At 42.8% G+C, this 25,027-nt stretch overlaps 1 protein-coding gene across 1 annotated transcript; it reads left to right on the top strand.

Moving 5' to 3' along the window:
• Positions 1-1,386: 1,386 nt before the first annotated feature.
• On the top strand, positions 1,387-23,751 carry LOC130220757 (ankyrin repeat and fibronectin type-III domain-containing protein 1). The gene is made up of 18 exons (XM_056452994.1): positions 1,387-1,548; positions 5,373-5,538; positions 5,641-5,851; positions 5,949-6,173; positions 6,331-6,444; positions 6,636-6,733; positions 6,822-6,912; positions 7,004-7,099; positions 13,514-13,604; positions 14,042-14,171; positions 14,430-14,549; positions 17,554-17,775; positions 18,154-18,320; positions 18,976-19,141; positions 20,756-20,909; positions 21,040-21,206; positions 21,369-21,546; positions 21,641-23,751. Exons 2-18 carry the CDS (start codon positions 5,389-5,391, stop codon positions 23,260-23,262), a joined length of 4,002 nt encoding a protein of 1,333 aa, XP_056308969.1. The 5' UTR covers positions 1,387-1,548; positions 5,373-5,388; the 3' UTR covers positions 23,263-23,751.
• The last annotated feature ends 1,276 nt before the right edge of the window (positions 23,752-25,027 follow it).

Genomic DNA, 25,027 nt, shown 5'->3' with positions numbered 1-25,027 from the left:
TTTCCATTTGAGAGAGTTTTTCCTTTTCTGAGTTTCCTGTGAGAGGGACAAGGAAATAAGAAATGACATCTGTTGAAGTGTGTGTGTGTCTACAGGTTTAGCTACACTTGTGAGGGCTCAGTTATCCTCTCCTATATTTCAAAACGACTAACTAGTGTTGACATTTCACTGCTAAAATAAAAGTGCTTATAATTCGACCAGAAGATGTTTTTATTAGATGCTGATGATGTGCTGTAGTTTCAAGTAGAGTTAGAGGGGGTAGAGTTAGAGTTTGGCCACAGACACTATTAACCTGAAAGAAAAACAATGTAGTCTATGTAATGTCATCACGAAGATGGTGAAACAAACCTGCATGTGTATATGTGGGTCTGTTGTCATTTTTAGCCTGTATGGTGGGAAACGAGGCAAGTGTAGACTGCAGACTGCAGAAACCACACTCAACATTTCACACAGTCATCATGACGAACACTCGAGACAACACACACACACACACCGAGACAGAACATTCATGCAGAAAACACTGCTGGTTGCTTATCATGCACTTAGACTGGTCTAGATTTTAAACCAGTTCCACACAGAGCTGTAAAATGTCTCTTTTATGGAAATATGCAGAAAAGCACACGGTGAAGTCTGATGACCACTTGACAGCTGAGTAAAATAAAATGCTGTATACATCACAATATATAGTCACAATATATCAATACAGTCACAGTCTTGTTTATGCATTATTCACGAACAGCACATGTGGCTTAATAAGTGTTTAGCAGACAATCATCATGGATTATATTATTTTAATATATGGATTTCTGACTGATCTGCTTGATCACAAAACATTTACACAAAAACACAGTAATGCTGACCATGACAACATGCCACTGGGTTGAGAATAAATACTAAAGAGTTTTTGAACCATACTGCAGTAAAGTACTTTAATTAATCTTGTGTTAACACTTTAATGTCAGTTGCTATAGTAACAAAACAACTATTTTAGGCGGGGATAAACAAATAACCCAACAAACAAGCAGTTTATAACTATATATGACTAGTTAGTTAATAGTTAAACTATTAACATTCTTTCAACACTATAAGTCAGCTTATGTTAACACATTTTCAGCATTAGTCTGTTTTTCAGTTGTTTTCCAATGTATTTCTTATGTTGTTTTATAATTAGCTTTACAATTTAAAATGAAACGTTGTTTGACACTTTTTTGTTGATCTTTAAACTGAAGTATAAACTTCTGCCATTGTGTCATAGATAGTAATCATAATTGTATTCCTTTATTTACATGTTGCGCTTTGTTTATTGTAGTATAATTTCGCTAACTCAAGCTAACTAGCTAAAGCGCAGCCGTGACTGCGGGAGCGCGCATTGCGTCACTGAGCGCGTGCATGCGGACGGTCTCCATCAGTCTTCAGAGAGGATTAGTTTTCCGTTAATGACGGATTAATGAGCTTCACATCGGCGATAAAACTCGGAGATTTATTGTGTGATTATCTGTGAAACTTCCGGAGGAGTCTGTCTGAGTTCATCCGAGCTCGAGTCTGACGGTAAAACTCTCTTTTTTCCATGTTATATCCGCGAATTTATGTATATAAATAACTGTTTACAGTCACGCGAAAAATACAAGTCATCTATTGTAAACACTATATGTTTTTAAACCGTACGTTTCTGTATTAATATGTTGTGCTAATTCTGGTCAACATAATATAAACAAATATACCACATTACACCAAAGTTTACTGTAGTAAAAAAGACAATTTATACGCTTACAATAGTTAAAACAGTGTGTTATCAAAGTGTATTCTTAATAATTACAATTACCTACGTAAAAATACTATAGTAATTCTAAATAAATCTACTGTACTTTTCAGAGTACATTAATAACACAAGTAACATAAAGAAATGACCCAATACTAGGTATATTATACAACATTTCTGTTGTACAGTTTACTGTAGTAAGAAAATAAATACTATTTATTGCCTTTTATCAGTTCACTTCAGTTAATAATGCGCAATTCCAGCGTTATGGATGTGACATTTGCAGTAAAACTCAACACAAAAACACAAAGTATATGCTAACATTATATTGAAACAAACATCTGTTTATATTTCCCAAAACAACCAAGCACAGAGTTATGGGCTCAGAAATCAATCAATCTGTAAACATCTTTCAGATTTTAAATGAGGGCAATAAGCTGGTTATGGATGTGACAGATGTGACATTTCCACTTGTGTGACTTTGATAAATCAAATTCAATAGTTTGAAAACACTGAGAGACATTTTTGAGTATTTTTAAATCACTCTAAAATTGCTTGCTTGCACAAAAAACCCCAGAAACGGTTTGATATTTTGGCGAAAACTAAATTTTTTTCATGGCAAGGTTGACATTTGCATGAAATAGCTCTACTATAGTATGCTAGAGCATTCATTAACACAGAGCTGTAATACTATTGTATTTACTGTAAAATGCATTTTACTACAGTATGGTGGGAAACACACTACAGTATGTACTATAATTAGTACAGTATTTATTAATGTGATGGTTTTCAATGAGACAATCAGCCGTTATTTAAACAATCTCAAAATCTTTATGGTAGATATTTTGCTGCATATAAAAGCTTATTATTTTTTCTCATTACAAACAATAAATTATAAATTGCTTTTATGATGCGATGAGCAAAACTAGTGAGTTATACTTACACTCACACACACAGTTTTGTTAAGCACTATGTTTGTCAGTCTATAAAAGAGGAAGAAGAGAGAATGAAGAGGAAGAAGAGAGTCAGTATGAGCTTAGCAGAAATGATCAGATATTGACTAAAATATAGACACATGAATGGAGACTCACACACTGCTGATATAATAATGGTCACAGTTATGAACATCATCATACTGCGCTGTACAGAAACCTGTTAAAATAATTGGTCATTATTACGATATTTGAAAGAAACCCTAGAGATGGTTGTGCGTGAAAATCTCAGTAGATCAGCAGTTTCTGAAATACTTAGAGCAGCCCTTCTGACTTACTATCATAATTTTGATTTACCATCTCATCATTTGGATTTACCCTCTCATAATCTTGATTTACTATCATAATCTTGACTATCTTGTAATTTTGACTTATTATTTTGACTTATCTCATAATTTTGACTTAGCATCATAATTTTTAACTTATGATCTCATAATTTAGATTTATTATCTCATAATTTTGACCATCTCATAATTTCGATTTACTATCATAATTAGGACTTGCTCTCTCAGAATTTTGGCTTACCATCATAATTTTGACTTACCCTCTCATAATTTTGACTTACTATCTGATAATGTTGACTTACTATCATAATTTTGACTTACCTTCTCATAATCTTGATTTACTATCATAATCTTGACTATCTTGTAATTTTGACTGTTATTATTTTGACTTATCTCATAATTTTGACTTAGCATCATAATTTTTAACTTATGATCTCATAATTTAGATTTATTATCTCATAATTTTGACTTACTATCTCATAATTTTGACCAACTATCTCATAATTTTGACTTACCCTCTCATAATTTTGACTTACTATCTCATAATTTTGACTTACCCTCTCATAATTTTGACTTACTATCTCATAATTTAGATTTATTATCTCATAATTTTGACTTACCCTCTCATAATTTTGACTTACTATCTCATAATTTTGACTTACCCTCTCATAATTTTGATTTACCATCTCATAATTTTGACTTACTCTCTCATAATTTTGTTTACAATCTAATAATTTTGACTTACTATCTCATAATTTTGACTTACTATCTCATAATTTTGACTTACCCTCTCATAATTTTGACTTACTCTCATAATTTTGACTTACCCTCTCATAATTTTGACCAACTATCTCATAATTTTGACTTACCCTCTCATAATTTTGACCAACTATCTCATAATTTTGACTTACCCTCTCATAATTTTGATTTACCATCTCATAATTTTGACTTACCATCTCATAATTTTGATTTACCATCTCATAATTTTGACTTACTATCTCATAATTTTGACTTACCCTCTCATAATTTTGATTTACCATCTCATAATTTTGACTTACTATCATAATATTGACTTATTATGTGATAATTTTGACTTACCATCTCATAATTTGGATTTACCCTCTCATAATCTTGATTTACTATCATAATCTTGACTATCTTGTAATTTTGACATATTATTTTGACTTATCTCATAATTTTGACTTAGCATCATAATTTTTAACTTATGATCTCATAATTTAGATTTATTATCTCATAATTTTGACCATCTCATAATTTTGATTTACTATCATAATTAGGACTTGCTCTCTCAGAATTTTGGCTTACCATCATAATTTTGACTTACCCTCTCATAATTTTGATTTACCATCTCATAATTTTGATTTACCATCTCATAATTTTGACTTACTATCTGATAATGTTGACTTACTATCATAATTTGGGCTTACCCTCTCATAATTTGGGCTTACCCTCTCATAAATTGGGCTTACCCTCTCATAATTTTGATTTACCATCTCATAGTTTTGACTTACCATCTCATAATTTTGACTTACTCTCATAATTTTGATTTATTTTTTTGACATCTCATAATTTTGACTTAGCATCATAATTTTTAACTTATGATCTCATAATTTAGATTTATTATCTCATAATTTTGACTTACTATCTCACAATTTTGATTTACTATCATAATTAGGACTTGCTGTCTCAGAATTTTGGCTTACCATCATAATTTTGACTTACTGTCTGATAATGTTGACTTACTATCATAATTTTGACTTATCCTCTCATATTTTGGGCTTACCCCCCATAATTTCGGCTTACCCTCTCCTAATTTTGACTTACTCTCATAATTTTGACTTACTCTCATAATTTTATCATTATATTGACTTATTATCTGGCATTATTAATTCAAGGCAGTTTCAACTGTCGTGTTTTCGTCCTACAATCTCATGATTTAATTTTTATTTAATTTGTCGCTCTCTTTACTCATATTCTCATAGTTTAGATGTAGGACAATGAAATTGTTCAGGTCAAAAGGTCAAAACTCACAGTGTCATAAGTCTAGCTCAGTATGATGATGTAGACTTGTTAAAGTGGTGAAATCCAGATTTAGTTTGTTATGAAGGTTTTATTTTTCATCCTCTCTCTGACCTGTACACTTAGCCATCATATTGCTACAATAATCATGTTAGTTTTTAAACAGTCAGTACAGATGAAATGTTTATTTTATTGTTTATGATTATCTGTTTATTTTGGTTTTATTATACAAAATAGAATCATCAAAACATGAAATTGAATTATATTAACCTTTTGATGATGTGATTGGCTGTGCAGTGATGTCAGTGCAGTGATGGCTCCGCCCCAAAGGAGGCGTTCCTTCGGCCCCGTCTCACCCAAATACATCTACAGGAGCCTGTCACTCAAACTAAGGGGCGGGGCTTCCCAATGTGAGGCGGAGCATTCCGATTGGAGGAGGAGGCTGAGTAAAGGACAAGCTGATGTAAAAACCACACACACACACAGAAAGACACATAGACACACACAAACATATAGAGTAAATGTACTGCAGTCTGCATGAGTGTGTGTGTGTGTGTGTGTTTAGTTCTGGAGTCTGTGGGATGCACTGGAGAATGAAGACACACTCGGCGTCCAGCATCTGTTGTCCAGAGAGCAAGCGACGGACACACACACACACCGACGAGTGAACCGGATGACTGAACTCGGCCTGGTGCCGCTGGATGTGGCTCTTCTCACCCAGAATGCCTCATTGCTGAAGGTGCTGCTGAAGGCCGGAGCCAAACACAACCCTAACTGTGAGACACACACATATACACACACACAAACAGAGAGACATAGACACACACAATCCCTTAAACACACATACTGAATTATGAATGTCTCTGACCGCAGTGATCTCAGCCTCTGATTGGTCGTTGAAGCTGGATGAGCTGGTGTCATTAGCTAAGCAGAAGCTGGAGGAGTGGAGGGCGGAGCTTCAGGTCAGAGAGAAGGCGGAGCTTCAGGTGAGAGGGAAGGCGGAGCTTCAGACACACACAGACGCACAGAAGAACATGGAGCAGTGGAGACGCCGCCGAGAGCTTTACCAGAACATGAGGGAGAGATTCAACAGGACGAGTATGAGCACGCACACACACACACATACACACCAAAATATTCAAAACAAACACACACACCCTTCACAAACATACACTGACTTAAACTCACACACTCTTACTCGTTCACACACACACACACACACACAGATGTGATCAGCTGTCCGTCTGTCCTGTAGCTCCGCCTCCTCCACCCGCCGGTGCCGCCCTGCAGGTGACAGGAGACAGCAGTGTGTGTGTGCGGGTCAGCGAGCCTCTCGGTCACACACACGGACTCATCAGCAGATACAGAGGTGAGACGCAGTGTTTACAGGTCACATCTTCACCTGTGTGTGTGTGAGTGAGTTTGTGTGTACCTGCGTGTGTGTTTATCTCTGCTTTTGTGTGTGTGTGTGTGTGTGTGTGTGTCTGTGTGCGTGTGTTTGTGTGTTTATCTCTATGTGTTCATCAGCATGTGTGTTTACCTCTGTGTGTGTGTGCGCAGTGGAGTGGAGCTCCGCCTCTTCTTTTCATCCTCTCTGTGGCTCCGCCTTCATCAGTGACATCAGAAGCCCAGAGCTCAGCATCACAGGACTGCAGACTGTAAGACACACTTCTCTCTCTACTGGACGTGTGTGTGAGACGCAGGTGTGTGTGTGTGTGTGTGTGACTCAGGTGTGTGTGTGTGCAGGGTGTGCAGTATTACGTCCGGGTCAGTGCGTACAACGTCAGAGGCTGGAGTCCGGCTCAGAGCAGCAGCCCAGTGTGTGTCGCGCCCTCCAGTGAGTGATGAAAACCAGTACTTGCACACACACACACACACACACACACACACCAATTAAATACAGTTATATGCTCTGTGTGTGTGTGTAGGCTGGAGCTCGTGTGGTGGAGTTACAGTGAGGTCCAGGAATCAGGCTGCAGCCGTAAGGAGCATCATACAGCAGATCAGAGAGACCAGACCCAACGGTACACGCACACACACACACACACTGAAACATTCAAAACACACCTTGAAACATTCAGAACACACACTCACAATCATAACACGCACAAACACACACACATATACACTCATATACACACACACACACCGAATAATTCCAAACACATACACAATCATTCAAAACTCTCTCACACACACACACACACACATGTATCAGGGGTGTGATTCTTCCATATAAACACAGGTCTCCATATTTTCGGAGGGGCGACCCCTGTAATTTGCATAAATCTGAAGGTTTTTTTTGAGGGGGCGGGGTCTCATCGTCATCAGAGCAGATGACCTGATGGTTTCCCCCTTCAGTGTTCATCATTGTGCAGTCAGGAGCAGTAACTGCTTCATTCCGGACGTCAAACTTGTAGACCTGCTATACTAGGCTACTGTGTGTATAACATAATGATATAGGTTATCTTATAATGTGCGCGTATGAGGAAGCCACTGACAATATGCAGAATTATGAAATGGTTTTGAATGCATGCACTTTTTTCGCTCTCGTTTGCACGTCAGGATCACATGTGCTCTATGAACATTACAAATAAAACTGCAGGACGCACATTTGTTATTATCCTCTGCAAGTCACCTGTCCTTATGTCTGTTGTTTATGTCAAATTTAATACCCGAAAGATTCGTAAGTTTAGATATTACAAATGTATACGAATATATTTTATAATTAATCAAAACTATTAGCAAGCAGGGACTAATCCCGAAGGAAATGGAAAACTCATTGATTCATTTATTTTCATCTGCCTTTCCGGGGTCAGGTCCCGGGGGCAGCAGTCTTAGGAGAGAACCACAGACTTCCTTCTCCCCAGACACATCATTCAGGTCCTCCAGGGAGATCCCGAGGCATTCCTAGGCCAGCCGAGAGACATAGTCCCTCAAGCATGTCCTGGGTCTTCCTCGAAGCCTCCTCCCGGTGGGACATACCTGGAACACCTCCCTAGGTATGCGTCCAGGAGGCATCCGGAATAGATGCCCGAGCCACCTCAGCTGACTTCTCTCGATGTGGAGGAGCAGTGGCTCTACTCCGAGCTCCTCCCGGGTGACAGATCCCCTCACCCTATCTTATTACCCTAGAATATATGGGTGCCTGCGAAGGAAACTCATTTCGGCTGCTTGTATCCGAGATCTTGTCTTTTCGGTCATAACCCAAAGCTCATGACCATAGGCGAGAGTAGGAACGTAGATTGACCAGTAAATCAAGAGCTTTGGCTTTCAGCTCAGCTACTTCTTTACCACAACAGACCGGCACATAGACCGCATTACTGCTGCCGCTGCACCAATCGGCCTGTCAATCTCACGTTCTATCCTTCCCTCACTTGTGAACAACTCCTCCACCTGGGGTAAGGACTTTCCACCAACTTGGAGATGGCAAACCACCTTTTTCCCTTGGAGCACCATGGCCTCAGACTTGAAGGTGATGATTCTAATCCCAACCAGGTCCCAGTGCATGCCCCAGACCACCCCAGTGCATGCTGATGGTCCATATTTGATGAAGCCAACAGAACAACATCGTCTGCGAATAACAGAGATCAGAATCAGAATCAGAATCGGTTTTATTGCCAAGTGTGCTTCACACACACAAGGAATTTGTTTTGGCTACAGAAGCTTCCAGTGTACATAAAGTGACAAGTGACAACACAAAATAAATCTGAAAAATAAAATAATAATAATAAAAAATGATGAACATTAAACAGATGCGGTTAGTGAAGAAACCTGGATGTTGAGTTGTATGTACAGATTGTTATAAATATACAGGTTATAAGGTGCTGTGTACAAGTGCGAATGTAGAAAGTATTGCATTGTATATTGATATAAGGTGCTGTGTACAAGTGCGTATGAGAAAGTATTGCACATATTTATTGCACAGTAGGGGAATATTTAACTGTTCATAAGGTAGACAGCCTGAGGAAAGAAACTTTTCCTGTGTCTGGCTGTTTTTGTGCTCGGTGCTCTGAAGCGCCGACCAGACGGTAACAGTTCGAACAGGTAGTGTGCTGGGTGTGAGGCGTCCAGAGTGATTTTGCGAGCCCTTTTACTCACTCTGGAAGAGTACAGTTCTTGAAGTGTAGGAAGGGTAGTGCCAGTGATTCGTTCAGCAGTCCGGACTATTCGCTGTAGTCTACGGAGGTCAGTTTTGGCAGCTGAGCCGAACCAGACGGTGATTGAAGTGCAGAGGATGGATTGGATGACAGCTGAGTAGAACTGTACGAGCAGCTCCTGTGGCAGGTTGAACTTCCTCAGCTGACGAAGGAAGTACAGTCTCTGCTGGGCTTTCTTCACAATAGAGTCTATATGAGTGTCCCACTTCAGATCCTGAGAGATGGTGGTGCCCAGGAACCTGAATGACTCTACTGCAGCCACAGTGCTGTTCATGATGGTGAGTGGGGGGAGTGCAGGGGGGTTTCTCCTGAAGTCCACTATCATCTCCACTGTTTTGAGCGTGTTCAGCTCCAGGTTGTTGTATCTGCACCATAACGCCAGCCGCTCCACCTCCTGTCTGTATGCAGACTCGTCACCGTTCTGGATGAGGCCGATAACAGTAGTGTCGTCTGCAAACTTAATGAGTTTGATGGAGGGGTCTTTTGCAGTGCAGTCGTTGGTGTACAGGGAGAAGAGCAGTGGAGAAAGAACACATCCCTGGGGGGCACCAGTGCTGATGGTGCGGCTGTCGGATGTGATTTTGCCCATTCTGACTAGCTGCTGTCTATCTGTCAGAAAGCTGGTGATCCATTGACAGACAGAGCTAGGAACAGAGAGCTGGGCCAGTTTGTACTCAAGCAGTGATGGGACGATGGTGTTAAAGGCAGAACTGAAGTCCACAAACAGAATCCTTGCGTAGTTCCCTGGTTTGTCCAGATGTTGTAGGGTATAATGCAGTCCCATGTTGACTGCATCATCCACAGACCGGTTTGCTCTATAGGCGAACTGCAGGGGGTCCAGCAGGGGTCCAGTGATGTCCTTCAGATATGCTAGCACCAGTCTTTCGAATGACTTCATGGCCACAGATGTTAAGGCCACAGGTCTGTAGTCATTGAGTCCTGTGATCTTTGGCTTCTTTGGGATTGGGATGATGGTGGAGCGCTTAAAGCAGGATGGAACTTTGCGCTGTTCCAGTGATCTATTGAAGATATGGGAGAAAATGGGAGCCAGCTGGCCAGCTGGTTCTCAGACAGGCTGGTGAGACACCATCTGGCCCTGGTGCTTTCCTTCTCTTCTGTTTACTGAAGATCTGACGCACATTTTCCTCACTGATCTGAAGAGCAGGGGGGGAGAGGAAGATGGCTGGAGGTGTTGATGGCTGTGTAGGGCGATGGTCCGGGCTGTGTTGATGTGGTGTTGATGGCTGTGTAGGGAGATGGTCCGGGCTGTGTTGATGTGGTATTGATGGCCGTGTAGGGCGATGGTCCGGGCTGTGTTGATGTGGTGTTGATGGCTGTGTAGGGAGATGGTCCGGGTGGGTGTGAGGTGTCTGGTCATAGGTGTCAAACCTACAGTAGAACATATTCAGCTCGTTTGCAATATGTTTATTGCTGTCGATACTGGGGGACGGTGTCTTGTAATTAGTGAAATCTTTTAAGCCTCTCCACACTGATGCAGGGTCGTTAGCTGAAAACTGGTTTTGCAGCTTTTTGGCATAGCTTTTCTTAGCCACACCAATCTCCTTTGTCAATGTGTTCCTGGCCCGATTGTACAGGATCCTGTCACCACTCCTGTAAGCATCCTCTTTGGCCTGACGAAGCTGTCTGAGTTTTGGTGTGAACCATGGTTTATCATTGTTAAATGACAAGTAGGTCCTGGTAGGGATGCATAACTCCTCACAGAAACTGATGTATGATGTTACAGTCTCTGTGAGCTCGTCCAGATCTGTGGCTGCAGCTTCAAAAACATCCCAGTCAGTGCATTCAAAACAGGCTTGTAAGACCTGCTCTGTGTCGTTGGTCCATCTCTTGACAGTCCTTAATACTGGCTTAGTAGTTTTAAGTTTTTGCCTGTAAGTTGGTATAAGATGAACCAGGCAGTGATCGGAGAGTCCTAGAGCTGCTCTGGCGACGGAGCGATATGCATCCTTTATTGTGGTGTAGCAATGGTCCAAAATTTTATTGCCTCTGGTGGGGCATGTAATGTGCTGTTTGAATTTAGGCAGCTCATGTGTGAGTTTTGCCTGATTAAAGTCCCCAAGTATGATAAAAGCAGAGTCCGGGTGTTGTTGTTCTGTCTCTGTGATCAGATCAGCCAGCTGTTGCAGTGCAGTACTCACGTGTGCTTGCGGTGGAATGTAAACACAGACGAGAATGAACGAGGAAAACTCTCTTGGTGAATAAAACGGCTTACAGTTAATGAAAAGCACTTCCACATCAGGACAGCACATCTTCTTTAACACAGTTACATCCGTACACCACCTTCTGTTGATGTAAAAGCATGTCCCACCACCGCGCGAGATCCCAGAACCAGACCCCCTACAGCCCAAAGCTGCACTTTGAAATTCTGTCCATAAAAATTATGAACAGAATTGGTGACCAAGGGCAGCCCTGCCGGAGTCTAACAGGCACTGGAAACAAGTCTAACTTATCGCTGGCAATGCGAACCAGACTCCTACTCTGTTCATACAGGGACGAGACAGCCCCTAACAGAGCGCCTCTGACCACATACTCCTAGAGCACCCTCTGCAGAATGCCACAAGGGACATGATCCAATGTCTTCTCCAAGTCCACAAAGCACATGCATACTGGTTGGGCATACTCCAATGAACCCTCGGGCACCCTTGTGAGGGTAAAGAGCTGGTTCAGTGTACCACAGCCTGGACAAAAAGCGCATTGTTCCTCCTGAAGCCTAGGTTCAACCATCAGCTGGATCCTGAAATTGATCAACTCTTTTTGTGATGTATGCTATTTTTTCAGGGTGGAATGTTAAAGTATATTAGTCCACTGGACTTAATATTTTCAGTTCAATTGATCTTTATTTCTCTAGCGCTTTTACAATGTAGATTGTGTCACAGCAGCTGCACACAGAATTTCTAAAGTGAAACTGTGTCAGTCCAGTGTTCAGAGTTGAAGTTGTTTACTTCAGTTCAGTGTGATTTAATTTCACTGCTGAAAGTCCAAACACTGAAGAGCAAATCAATCGATGCGCAGCTTCACAAGTCCCCAAACCAAGCAAGCCAGTGGCGACATTTTAAGGCCTTTAAACAATTCAATGGCTTAAAACAGTTCCTATTGACTGACTAGTAGTTTATTTATCACATGGAATAAAGAGTCGACCAAATTACAGGAAAATTTATCTTCTGTGGACTCAAGAGAACTGGATTGTCTGAGTCCACTAGATCCATTCAGAGGTGCAGCAGCTCTGTGAGTTCATAAACTCCTCTTGAAACTGTACCTGGATGATGGAGGCTTTCAGTGGTGCTTCCGACTGAGCCCAGTTTGATGAACTGTTGTCTGGTGTTGGCAGGAGGATATCCCCCCCGGGACACCAACAACAGGCGCTACTTCATAAGCACGCCCCCTACAAGAGAAAGCTCCTGATTGGTTAACGCGGCGCAAATGTCCGCTGAAGTTCAGATTTTCAAACTCGAGCGATGCGTGCGAAATATGCGTCATTCGCCCCACATCATTCGCGTGTATCGCATGGAAGGATATCTATTGACACTAGCTAGACGCTTCTTTCGCATCTGGTGTGAGCGCAGCATTAACGTTAGTGGCGCCATCTAGCGGCGGTGTGTGGCTCTGTCCCGACATTGAGGTACAAAGTAGGCTGTAAACCTATGAAATATTATTTAGGTGACTAGTAACTGATACACATTTAAACTGATAAAACAAAAATGAAACTTAAACACAGTCGCGCAGTGGGTAGCACGATCGCCTCACAGCAAGAAGGTCGCTGGTTCGAGTCCCAGCTGGGTCAGTTGGTGTTTCAGGTTGGGAGTTGAGTGTTGGGCTAACGACCCACCTTGTAAAAAAACACCAATATGGTGCGGCTAAATATCAACTTTAATATAAACGGGAGTCAGGAAGTAAGTATTATATTATTTAAACACACACACACACACACGCACATATATATATATATATATTTTTTTTTTTACGTGCCTGATGTATACACACACACACACACACACACACACACACACACACACATATGAACACACACTATCTTACCCAGACACAGTCTCTCTCTTTCACCCACCCACAAACACATACACACACACAAACACATAACCACACACACTCTCTGATGAAACACACTCACACTCTCTCTCTCTCTCTCTCTCTCTCTCACACACACACACACACACACACACACACACAAACTCTCTCTCTAATGAAAACAGACACTAACACACACTCTCTGAAGTATGAATGTGTGTGTGTGTGTTTCAGAGAACACAGGCTCAGGAAAGAGAGTGTGTGTGTCTCGTGGCCTGAAGCAGCTCTTTCACTCCAGCAGCCGGTGTGTGTGTCGTTTGCAGAGGTGAGAAACACAGCAGCATTTTATCATCACACACACACACACACACACACACGTCAGAGTTCAGCAGTATTGCACAAGCCAGAGTGTTATGTGTGCGTGTGACCTGTGTATATTTGCGTACATCTGTGTTCATTTGTGTGTGTGTGTACATGTGTGTATTCATATGTGTGTATGGGATTGGAGATGTGTGTGTGCTTGAGTGTGTATTCATGTAAATGTTTGTGTGTCTGCATGTGTGTGTGTGCGAGTGTGTATTCATATGTGTCCTCGTGTGTTTGTGGCTGCGTGTGCAAGTGTGTATTCATATGTATGTCTGCGTATGTGTGTACGTGTGTCTGTGTATTCATATATGTGTGTTTGTGAGTGTGTATTCATATGTACGTGAATGTCTGCATGTGTGTGTGTGTGTGTGTGTGTGTGTGTGTGTGTGTGCGCAGAGGAGTGTACCTGTCCTGCGTCCTCTACCAGAAGGACGGTGTGGTGTTGTGCTGTGATGATCAGCTCCCCCTGGTGGAGGTTCAGAGCTGCTCCACATCCATCACTCAGGACCTGCTGTGGCTCGCCAAGGTCAGAAACACACAAATCATGATGATGCACCTCAGTCCAACAACACTGTTTGGTCTTTTTAGTCAAACTGGGGATAAAAACAGACAGAAAATGAAATAGTTGATTGTTTCTTTGATATATTCACTGATTTAATGAACATCTTTCAATGAATTCAGTGACAAATACACAAGACTGAGTGAAGGTAGTAAGTGAATGACATCAAATATTGTATTGTAACCTGATGTGTGTGTGTGTGTGTGTGTGTGTGCGTGTGTGCAGCTGTCGTGTGCATGGCCGCAGGTGTCTGTGCTCCAGCAATCTTCATCTTCATCTCTGAGCTCGTCTTCATCTCTGCTGCAGAACAGACTGAGTCTTCTCCGGGCCGTCTCTCAGCTGCAGGTATGACCACTTCATCCCCAACACAGGGCTCGTACAGCAGGCTGTCGCGGCTCCTCACTAACTATTCAGTTCCATAGTATAAACACAACACCTTGATTACTCCTAGACTGTCTTTAATCCACATTTCAAGGTCTTTTCAAAAAATTGATAATTCGTTCATTCATTTTCCTTCGACTTAGTACCTTTATTTATCAGAGGTCGCCACAGTGGAATGAACCACCAACTTTTCCAGCATATGTTTTACGAATATTCAAGATGGATTGGCGACAGGGGGTTTCACACTGCACGACTTTACAATCAGAGAATCGGCGACAACTTTGTCTTGATCTGCAAACTACAAATCACAACCAAACACACGCGAGAAGTGATGCATAGTGTGTAGCGGCTACGTGGAGTAGCAGCTGAGAGGCTAAACCAGAGACATGATTCATGACGCAAACGTCAAATAAACATATCAACAAGACAAGAAGTTGTTCCAATGTCTTCTCTCATTTTTATCCCCAATAAGCACGTACGTTGATATTTAGACAGTGTAGATTACGATTTGATTTTGGTCATCAAAGAATATAGCGTTCACCTCCTCTCTCTCTCTCTCTCAGTGAATGAACAGGTGACCAATATAAACCCTCTACATAACCCTGTGACCCTCCACCACGATCACGTGACACAGATGAACCATTTCATGTCTACTACATAGTATATCTTATGTTATTATCTACATAATGGGAAACAAGCCTTCGATGGGGTAGAAAATGTGCTTATTTTGCTCACCTGGCTTTTGAAGGGAATGAACAATTTCCCTCTAGTTTCATTTTCGACCCGGTTGTGGTGTTACTCAGATGGCATGTCAAACACCCACGGGTGCTCCTGCCAAATTTACACTAGTTTCCCTCCATTTCTTGGGTCCACAAAGACAGAAAAGAAGGCCTTTTCTCAAGTGAAGCCATGCTTGTGGATATTGTGGTCTATACCTTCATAACTCCTCCCCCAACCTCCCGCTGGCCTGTGTAGTGTCTGGACCATCTAATATGTCCGGTACTGTAAGAATTAGCTCATAAGTTCAAATGAATTCACATTAATTTTCGGGGATTCGAATCAGAAGATTTAACGACTGGCTCACAGTCAGAAACAGGTTAACACGTACACTTACATCATCTATTGGTCCACCCTAATAGAAGTAAGCAGCATGACTTTAGCTTTAGTAAATCTGTGTTATATTATTACGTGGCCAACAATAATAATATAAAACAGGATTTCAGTATTTATACAAGCAAGATAGCAAGACCATATAGCTGAGGCAGTAACTTAGAAACACATACAACTCCGACAAGGGTCTTAAAATGAAGCACAAGTTTAAGCTACACACACAGTACACTACTCTACGTAACAGACAAACATACAGATACACACACACACACAGGTCTGGAATGGGTGAATGACTAAGGATGAACATCTAAGAGTCCCAAACGTCTCGCACTTGCTAAGTTCTTAGCATTGCAACCTGAGAAAACAACCAAGCAGAGAATCTGACTAAGGTTAACTGCTTAAAATTAAATTACAGCAGCTTCAGCAAGGAGTGAAAATTAGTTTGTGTTTACTTTTACGTTTTGATGACCGTTCACACTCGTCAGCTGGTTGAGGGAAACCCTGGCAAAGCCGATTGGTTGCAGCGCGTTGGTGGGGATGTCCTTCATTGGAGAGGGTTTTCCTTCGTCTTCGTGAAGCGTGGGACTCGTTGTCCTGGTTACGGAGAGTTTGACGTCAGCATGTGGGAAGTTTGCTGAATGGGGATTCCTCCTGTGACCTGCTTCTTGGCAGAATTACAAGACTTGGGAAGTAAGAGTTCAGTTAAATAGAATGACTGACCCTACTGCCGGATGAGACAGCATCTGAGTGTTCACGGGAAAGAGGTTATATGAGCAGAACTGAGTTCATGCGAGTCGCGAACGTACACAGAAGCAGCGTGAGCTTTTATGAACGGGGTCCTGTCGCCGTGATGGACAGATGCTTTACTGGATGATTCTTCCAAGAGTGATGTTCGGCAGGCGTGTTGTAAAGACGGGAAGTGTGTAACGCAAAGTTAGTGTGTAGAAACCCTTCATGAAGCCAAAGCGAAAGCCATAAAACTTTACGTTTTTGGAGTTATATAGTGGGCATACTTCAGTCCGGCCCACACTGTGATTGTCCAATGGCCATGGCTACTGAGCGAGACCACACCTCTCTTTTACCTGGGTGTCTATGCCCAGGGAGGGGAACTCTGTGGTCACGCGTTGGAAATAAAACTTCACTAATGTAATCGAAAATTAGGCTTTGGGCGATACTTGATTAAGAAGGAGATGAAGGGGGCGTTCATCACTGCTGATTGTTTTTTTTTAAGATTTATTTTTGGCCTTTATTAGATAGGACAGTATTTAGACAGGAAGCAAAGTTGGAGAGAGAGAGAGGGGGTAGGATAGGGAAATGTCCTCGAGCCGGGATTCAAACTCAGGACACCCTGACGTGCTACTGCACCATATGTCATTGCGCTAACCCACGAGGCTATTGTGCCAACGACTGCTGATTATTAACTCAGCTTAGAAACATGGCTGAGTTCCTACACCTGGATGCTGCTCTCTCATTGGCTGTCGGTAATCGCCAGTGTTATTTTCAATCAGAACACATTCTGGGGCATTTTATGGCGATTCCTCAAAACCTGTCAGCAAGCCAATATCAGGGCTACAATCTGAACATGATTGTTAACAGGTCATGGGATTTCGCTCTATAGTAAATGTGGTGATGTATGTACATTTATGTGAACGTGTCATTGCCAGACTTGTGCTGTAACAGTGTGAAAATGCACCTGTAGTTCACATGTTGTGGTTTGTGTGCTTAATGTTGATATATTGATATATATTATATAATGTTGATAAAAAATGAAATAAAATAAAATAAAAAATAAAAAGTAGCACATTACTTGACTAAAAGTAATCAGATTACATTTCTAGCACCTGATGTGTGTGTGCAGGCCTGGCTTGGCTGTGTGGATCTGGGACAAGTGTATTACGAACCGCTGAAGGACAGACAGGGAGCCGTCCTACTGGTGACCCTGAGAGAGGTCACGACCCCGCTGACCCTGACTGACCCTGCGCTGCACTGGACTCCCATCAGCACACTGGAGCAAAACCAGAGCCGCACACCACTGCTGCCCGAACCCAGCGCTGTAGAGCTGCTGCACACACACCTGAGGGTCAGCACACACAAACACCACACTACACACACACCTTATTCTTTCTACCTGAATAAATGTTTCTAATTAAATCATTTGAGTCAACAAATCAATGACCCATTCATCAAGTCACCTGTTACGTGCATCAGTTCTAAATGAATCAACTGTTTTGAATGAATCATTTGAATGGCTTGTTCAGTGAATCAATTGCACACCTGCTGGTGGTTTTAGTGTCATATTTAGTCATCATAACAGAACTAAAACAGAAACAGAAACACACTCAGCTGAATGTCTGTATCATTAATAAAAATCTATAATTATATATGAATTTGATGATATAAGTTGAGTTTACAGCCTGTCTGAGAGTCTGTTGTGTGTTTTCTGCTCTGTTTTGTGCAGGAGATGTTGTCGTATCACAGGAGGAGTCTCCAGAGAGCGGCGTCTGGTCTGTATGTGTGTGTGCTGAAGCTCTGCAGCTCTGTGGATCAGCTCAGGGTTCTGGTGCCGCACCGATTACCCAACATGCTGTGCCACTCGCGCGTGAGGAACTGTCCGCACGTCACACGGTACCAGACACAGCCAAACTGATTCAATACCAAACACACCCTCTCTGATTCACTTAAACTGATTCAGTACCAAACTCTCTCTCTGATTCACTTAAACTGATTCAGTACCAAACACACAGCCTCTGATTTACTCAAACTGATTCAATACCAAACACTCTCTCTCTGACTCACTCAAACTGATTCAGTACCAAACACTCTCTGATTCACTCAAACAGATTCGGTACCAAACACTCTCTCTCTGATTCACTCAAACTGATTCAGTACCAAACACACAGTCTCTGATTTACTCAAACTGATTCAGTACCAAACACTCTCTCTCTGATTGACTCAAACTGATTTGGTACCAAACACTCTCTCTCTAATTCACTTAAACTGATTCAGTACCAAACACACTGTCTCTGATTCACTTAAACTGATTCGGTACCAAACACTCTCTCTCTGATTCACTTAAACTGATTCAGTACCAAACACACTGTCTCTGATTCACTCAAACTGATTCAGTACCAAACACACTGTCTCTGATTCATTCAAACTGATTCAGCACTAAACCCACCCTCTTTGATTCACTCAAACTGATTTAGTACCAAATACGCCATCTCTGATTCACTCAAACTGATTCAGTCATTCAGAAATCCACACGTTCATTCTGTCTCAGGGAGGAGTGGGCGTGGCTACAGAGACATGCCATGGGCGGAGCTTGCGATGGTCCAGGGGGCGGAGACCAGTGTGTGATTGACAGCTCAGGTGTTGAGGACTTTGTGAAGGAACTGAGATCTGCAGTGACTCAATTATTCACTAAACTCAACGTTCCGCTGCACAGGGTAACAACACACACACACACACACACACACACACACACACACACACTACTAGTGTCTGATTCATGCATAGTTTAGCTCCAACTCACACCTGTTTAATAGTCTTGAACACCTTTGCTGCGTCCCAATTCGGATACTTATTCTACGCCCTAAAAGTGTGTACTTTTTTTGAGAAGTGTATATAAGTGTACATACTTTTGAGTGTGTAACAGAAGAGTATGCAAGCTTTGGGACATACTACTTCCTCATTAACAGATCGATGTGTTGCTGCACCTTGTTAATCATCCACACATCATCCACACTTCTGTCATACTTAATGTCCTACATCATTAGAGAAGCAGCAGCAGGTTAATCTGCCATTCCAGGTCTTTGGATAATTCAGCATTCAGATGTTAATGTCCAAACATATCTTGATATGAGTTGTTGCAGATGAAATATAACACAGAAAACGCGGAAATAGTAAAACATCCAGGTAACATACTACGATTCGGGACATGCTAATTCTGTTTTCGAATACTATTTAGGACGGATAGTATGCGAATTGGGACGCAGCACTTGATTATTTGGACCAGCTGTGTTTGATCAGGGTTGGAGCACATCTGTGCAGAGCTGCGGCCCTCCAGGAATCCAGTTTGTATTGGACTCTCCTAAATGATGAAAATGCCATAATATTTTTGCAGTTATTTAGGAAACATGCTAAGCGAACATACTTGTTTATCTGGGAAACGATCAGTCAGATATTCTCCTTTGAGTATGTGCGTTCTGTGTCGGATTGTCTGTCTTTGTTTTGGTCTCTATAACCAGCCCACTGCTTTACTTAGTGAAGTTTATTTATGAAGTAATTTCGAGAGGATCACATTCTCATGATTGTCCACAGCTGGTCCCACATTAACACATGATTCACCAATCAGACGATTCCTAGCTCACTATAAATAACCAGAGTTTCTTATCTCAGTATCTTCGTTTAAAAGAATCCCCCTAACCACCCCTACTCCCCCTCCTTCCTGGATTGGGCGACACGGCGGCCCAGTGATTAGCACTGTTGCCTCACAGCAAGAATGTCTCTGGTTAAAGTCCCTACTGAACTAGTCGACATTTCCATGCGGAGTTTGCTCGTTCTCCCCGTGCTCACGCGGGTTTCCTGCCCAGTCCAAAAACAGCATCATAGTTGAGCTCATAGTAAGCCGTACATCTCTCTTTAGTCATCCCTATATCAGTCATTATCCAGAAACAAGTCAGGAGTTCTTGAGGTCTACCTGAGCTCAAACTCCCCTCTCGCCATGCAAATGGTTGGGAGCCCCGGTCTCGAGGATTTATTTCAAGAGTTCACACTTAGCTGATTATTGATAATAGAGCTTGTTTGGCATGCTGTCCTGGGAGAGAGCCCTGAGCTTATATTTCAGCAAGTGTATGCTGAAATGTAAGTGTTCTTTACAGTCGTGAAGGCTCCTCTCGGTGTATTTGGCTGCAGCTGAACATGTGACCTCAGGAGATCAGCAGCAGCCTCCGAAATCAGACGCAGACTCAGAGTTATAATAATACACATGAGGTGCTTTTTGATTAGCCATTATGTGTTTGTGTATGTATATGTCCCTCTGTGTGTGTGTGTGTGTGCAGGCGTGTGAGTACCGTGTGTACACACAGGAGCTGGTGCGGGCTGGAGATCAGCTCTCTCTGATCGTTCTTCTTCCTCCCAGTGAGGACTGCAGGAGCGAGCGGTGGAGGAGTGACGGCCAGCGCTTCACACTCCCCCTGCACATCTTTGAGCTCGGTCAGTGCCTGTGTGTGTATATATGTGTGTTTAGCTATATTTGTATTCTTTGTGTGTGTGTGTGTCTGTCTCTATTTGCGTTTCTGTGTGTGTATTTATCTGTCTGAATATATGTGTGTGTGTGTTTCAGTGCATCTGTGTGTGTACGAGCAGCAGCTGCTGTCTCTGTACTGTGAGGCGTGGCTCAGACTGGAGCTGGACGTGTGTGTGTGGCAGCAGGCGCTCAGAGAAGCTCTGGACAGCAGAGAGACGGCGGACGCAGAGGAGAGACTCACACACACCACACAGCTCACACAGGTGAATGAACACACACAACTTTTGTTCCATCATCATTCAGTGTAACAGAGACAATAGTGATAATGAAACAACACACTTATCCAGAGATGTGTGTGTGTGTGTGTGTGTGTGTGTGTGTGTGTGTGTGTGTGTGTGTGTGTGCGTGTGCGTGTGTGTGTGTAGAGTCTGTCCTCTCTGTGGCGGGAGAGCCGGTGGCTGATGGATGTCATTCAGGCCCTGCGCTCCAAACACTGTGAGGGGGCGGTGCCTCTGGGGCGGGTCATGACCTCTCGACCTCAAATCACATCAGCCTCTGCAGAAGACACGCCTTTTTGTTTACATACAGCAGCCCAGGACAAAGGTGAACTCTCACACACACACAGAATAATGGGCATTATTATTCCCATGATCTGATCATTCATTTTCTTCTGTCATTAATAATGCTTCTCTTGCAGACGGTGCTGGTCTCTTCTGCTCTGATCTACTTTATGGGTCAAAAGACAAATGTGTAAACAGGGTTGCAGACGGAGACAATCTTACAGACGGGGTCGCGGACAAACTTACAGACGGGGTCGCGGACAAACTTACAGACGGGGTCGCGGACAAACTTACAGACGGGGTCGCGGACAAAATTACAGACGGGGTCGCGGACAAACTTACAGACGGGGTCGCGGACAAACTTACAGACGGGGTCGCGGACGAACTTACAGACTGGGTCGCGGACAAAATTACAGACGGAGTCGCGGACAAACTTACAGACGAGGTCGCGGACAAACTTACAGACGGGGTCACGGACAAACTTACAGACGGGGTCACGGACAAACTTACAGACGGGGTCACGAACAAACTTACAGACGGAGTCGCGGACAAACTTACAGACTGGGTCGCGGGCGAAATTACAGACGTTGTCGCGGGCGAAATTACAGACGGGCTCGTGGACAAACTTACAGACTGGGTCGCGGACGAAATTACAGACGGGGTCACGGACAAACTTACAGACGGAGTCGCGGACAAACTTACAGACGGGGTCACAAACAAACTTACAGACGGAGTCGCGGACAAACTTACAGACTGGGTCGCGGGCAAAATTACAGACAGGGTCGCGGGCAAAATTACAGACGTTGTCGCGGGCGAAATTACAGACGGGATCGCGGATGAAATTACAGACGGGGTCGCGGACAAAATTACAGACGGGGTCACGGACAAACTTACAGACGGAGTCGCAGGCGAAATTACAGACGTTGTCGCGGGCGAAATTACAGACGGGGTTGCGGACAAACTTACAGACGAGGTCGCGGACAAACTTACAGATGAGCTCGTGGACAAACTTACAGACGGGGTCGCGGACAAACTTACAAGCGGGGTCGCGGACAAACTTACAGACGGAGTCATGGACAAACTTACAGACGGGGTCATGGACAAACTTACAGACGGGGTCACGGACAAACTTACAGACGGGGTCACGGACAAACTTACAGACGGAGTCATGGACAAACTTACAGACGGAGTCATGGACAAACTTACAGACGGGGTCGCAGACAAACTTACAAACGGGGTCACAGATGAGGTCATGGACTGGGTTAAAGAAAAGCTCACAGAGAAATGTGTAGACAGGGTTCCAGACAAATTTACAGATGGGGTCGCAGACGGGTTTACAAACGAGGTTGCAGATAGGGTTACAGATGGGGTCACAGACAGGGTTGCAAACAAATTTACAGACAGTATGACAGATGGGGTCAGAGTCGGGGTCCTGCACTCACAGTGGTCCTCCTCAGCCTGTCCTCATGCGACCGGCCTCCAGCACGGGCGCTGGTGTCCTGAACTCTGCCAGTCTCCCTCTGCAGACCCTGAACAGCAGACTGACCGCAGCCCAGACCTGCTGTCTGACATGATGGAGCTGCTGCAGCACCTGGATCTGCTAGGGGAAGGTCTGTTGGAGCTGCTGGACCCAGAGCCGGCTCCGGAGATCCAGAGCAGTGCAGCAGCAGCAGACGGGGCAGTTCAGCTGTCCGCCAGCAGAGGGCGGCCCGTGCGGAGTGTGGTGGAGTGGGTCACTTCAACACACCAGCAGCCCTGACCACACACCCAAGGCCGTGTCCACACTAACAGGTTTTCGTTTAAAAAGACATTTTTCTCTCCGTTCGGCCTTTCGTCGACACTGAGATGATGTTTTTAGGAAATGGAAACATCTTTTTGAAAAGTGAATTCATTTGAAAATGGCGTTTTGGACTAGGCTTTGGAAAACCGTGACGCACTTTAGTCCTGATGCAGTCATGTGACCAATGCACAGGGTGGACAACAGTGTAAAGCAGATCCGCTGGTTTGCCAGCTTTATTACAGATTAATGTCAGTTTGCTCCATATTTAAAGGACCGGGAATGTTTACATATTCCATCATGTTTCAGAGATTTCCTTTTTCCAGCTGAACAATAACAAAATAAAGCCTGCTGGATTCTGATTGGCTGTCAAAGCTAAGCCAATAGCAGGACTCCCTTCCAATGAACACACAGTTATGATCATTTATAGTGTATTTGACTAACTAAACCTTATAAAAGCATTCACTTTTTTGTTCTGTTGCATTGATTATGTTTATTGCTCATAATTGCGAATACATTTGTGCCTTCCCTTCTCCTTCTGCCTTTAGCATTATTTAACCCTTTTGTGTGTTGATCAAATTGACTACGCTTGTGTTGTTTGTGGCTGATTTTGCCCCATTGACAGCTTTCTTTGCACTGTAGCTGATGACCAACAGTAAAAATAACACATCTTACACCTTCCCAACAGGGAAACAGCAACAATGCATAATGCATGAGGATATGCTGTCATGGCTTAGCAGTCAAACAATTTCATTATAATGGACCTTACAGCAAGAAGGTCTCTGGTTCGAGCCTCGGCTGGGTCAGCTGGCATTTCTGTGTGGAGTTTGCATGTTCTCCATGTGTTGGCGTGGGATTCCTCCGGGTGCTCCAGTTTCCCCCCACAAGTCCAAACACATGCGCTATAGGGGAATTGGGTAAGCTAAATTTATAGTATGTGTAAATGAGAGTGTATGGGTGTTTCCCAGTGATGGGTTTCAGCTGGAAGGGCATCCGCTGTGTAAAACATATTCTGGATAAGTTGGCGGTTTATTCCGCTGTGGCGACCCCTGATTAATAAAGAGACTAAGCTGAAAAGAGAATGAGTGGAAGTCAATGGGGCAAAAACAACCCCCAACATAATGAAAGGGCAGTAAAGTTGCTGAGAGTGTATTGTTGTGCTTGAACATTTTGAAAGCATCCCCCAAAATACCTCAAAATCAGATTTGTCAGCAAAAATGATTCCATTTGCTAAAACAGAGAAAGACGTGACCAAATTAAGGCTCAAAATCAGCCCAGAGTGGCTGAAAACGACCCAACAGCACACAAGGGTTAACAGTAAAACCACACTGTTTCTTGATTTCTGTCAAATTAGAAGAACACGCGTCTATATTGTACACAATTGACAAACTATAATGTAAATTCAATGACACCAGGAAAAACATTAAGATAATTTATTTACATCAGGAACCACATTGGTTATACTTAGGCCCAATCCCAATTCTACCCTTTAGCCCTTCCCCTAGGGTGTCCCAATTCTCTTTATCTTGAAGGCGTAGATAGACCAGAATACCAGATAGCAGAATACACCAGCCACAACGGCAGGATAGTTACACCCGGAAGTCAGGAGATCCACAAATGAGTATTTTTTGTCATTATTATGAGTTTTTACAACAAACAAGCACATGTTTTAATATATTCATAACCGCGTGCATGTTCTACCATCATGCTTTAAACAAAACGATAAAATTGGTGATCTATAATCCAT

Source organism: Danio aesculapii, chromosome 3 (assembly GCF_903798145.1).
Source record: "Danio aesculapii chromosome 3, fDanAes4.1, whole genome shotgun sequence".
Lineage (NCBI taxonomy): Eukaryota > Metazoa > Chordata > Actinopteri > Cypriniformes > Danionidae > Danio > Danio aesculapii.
This window is presented reverse-complemented; position numbering and strand designations above follow the sequence as displayed.

Bases quoted from the DNA above. Each gene is read 5' to 3' on its own strand.
- LOC130220757 (XM_056452994.1), top strand. From the start codon at position 5,389: ATGGCTCCGCCCCAAAGGAGGCGTTCCTTCGGCCCCGTCTCACCCAAA. The intron at 6,174-6,330 runs GTATGAGCACGC...TCTGTCCTGTAG, and splicing joins GGAGAGATTCAACAGGACGA to CTCCGCCTCCTCCACCCGCC. The intron at 7,100-13,513 runs GTACACGCACAC...TGTGTGTTTCAG, and splicing joins CAGAGAGACCAGACCCAACG to AGAACACAGGCTCAGGAAAG.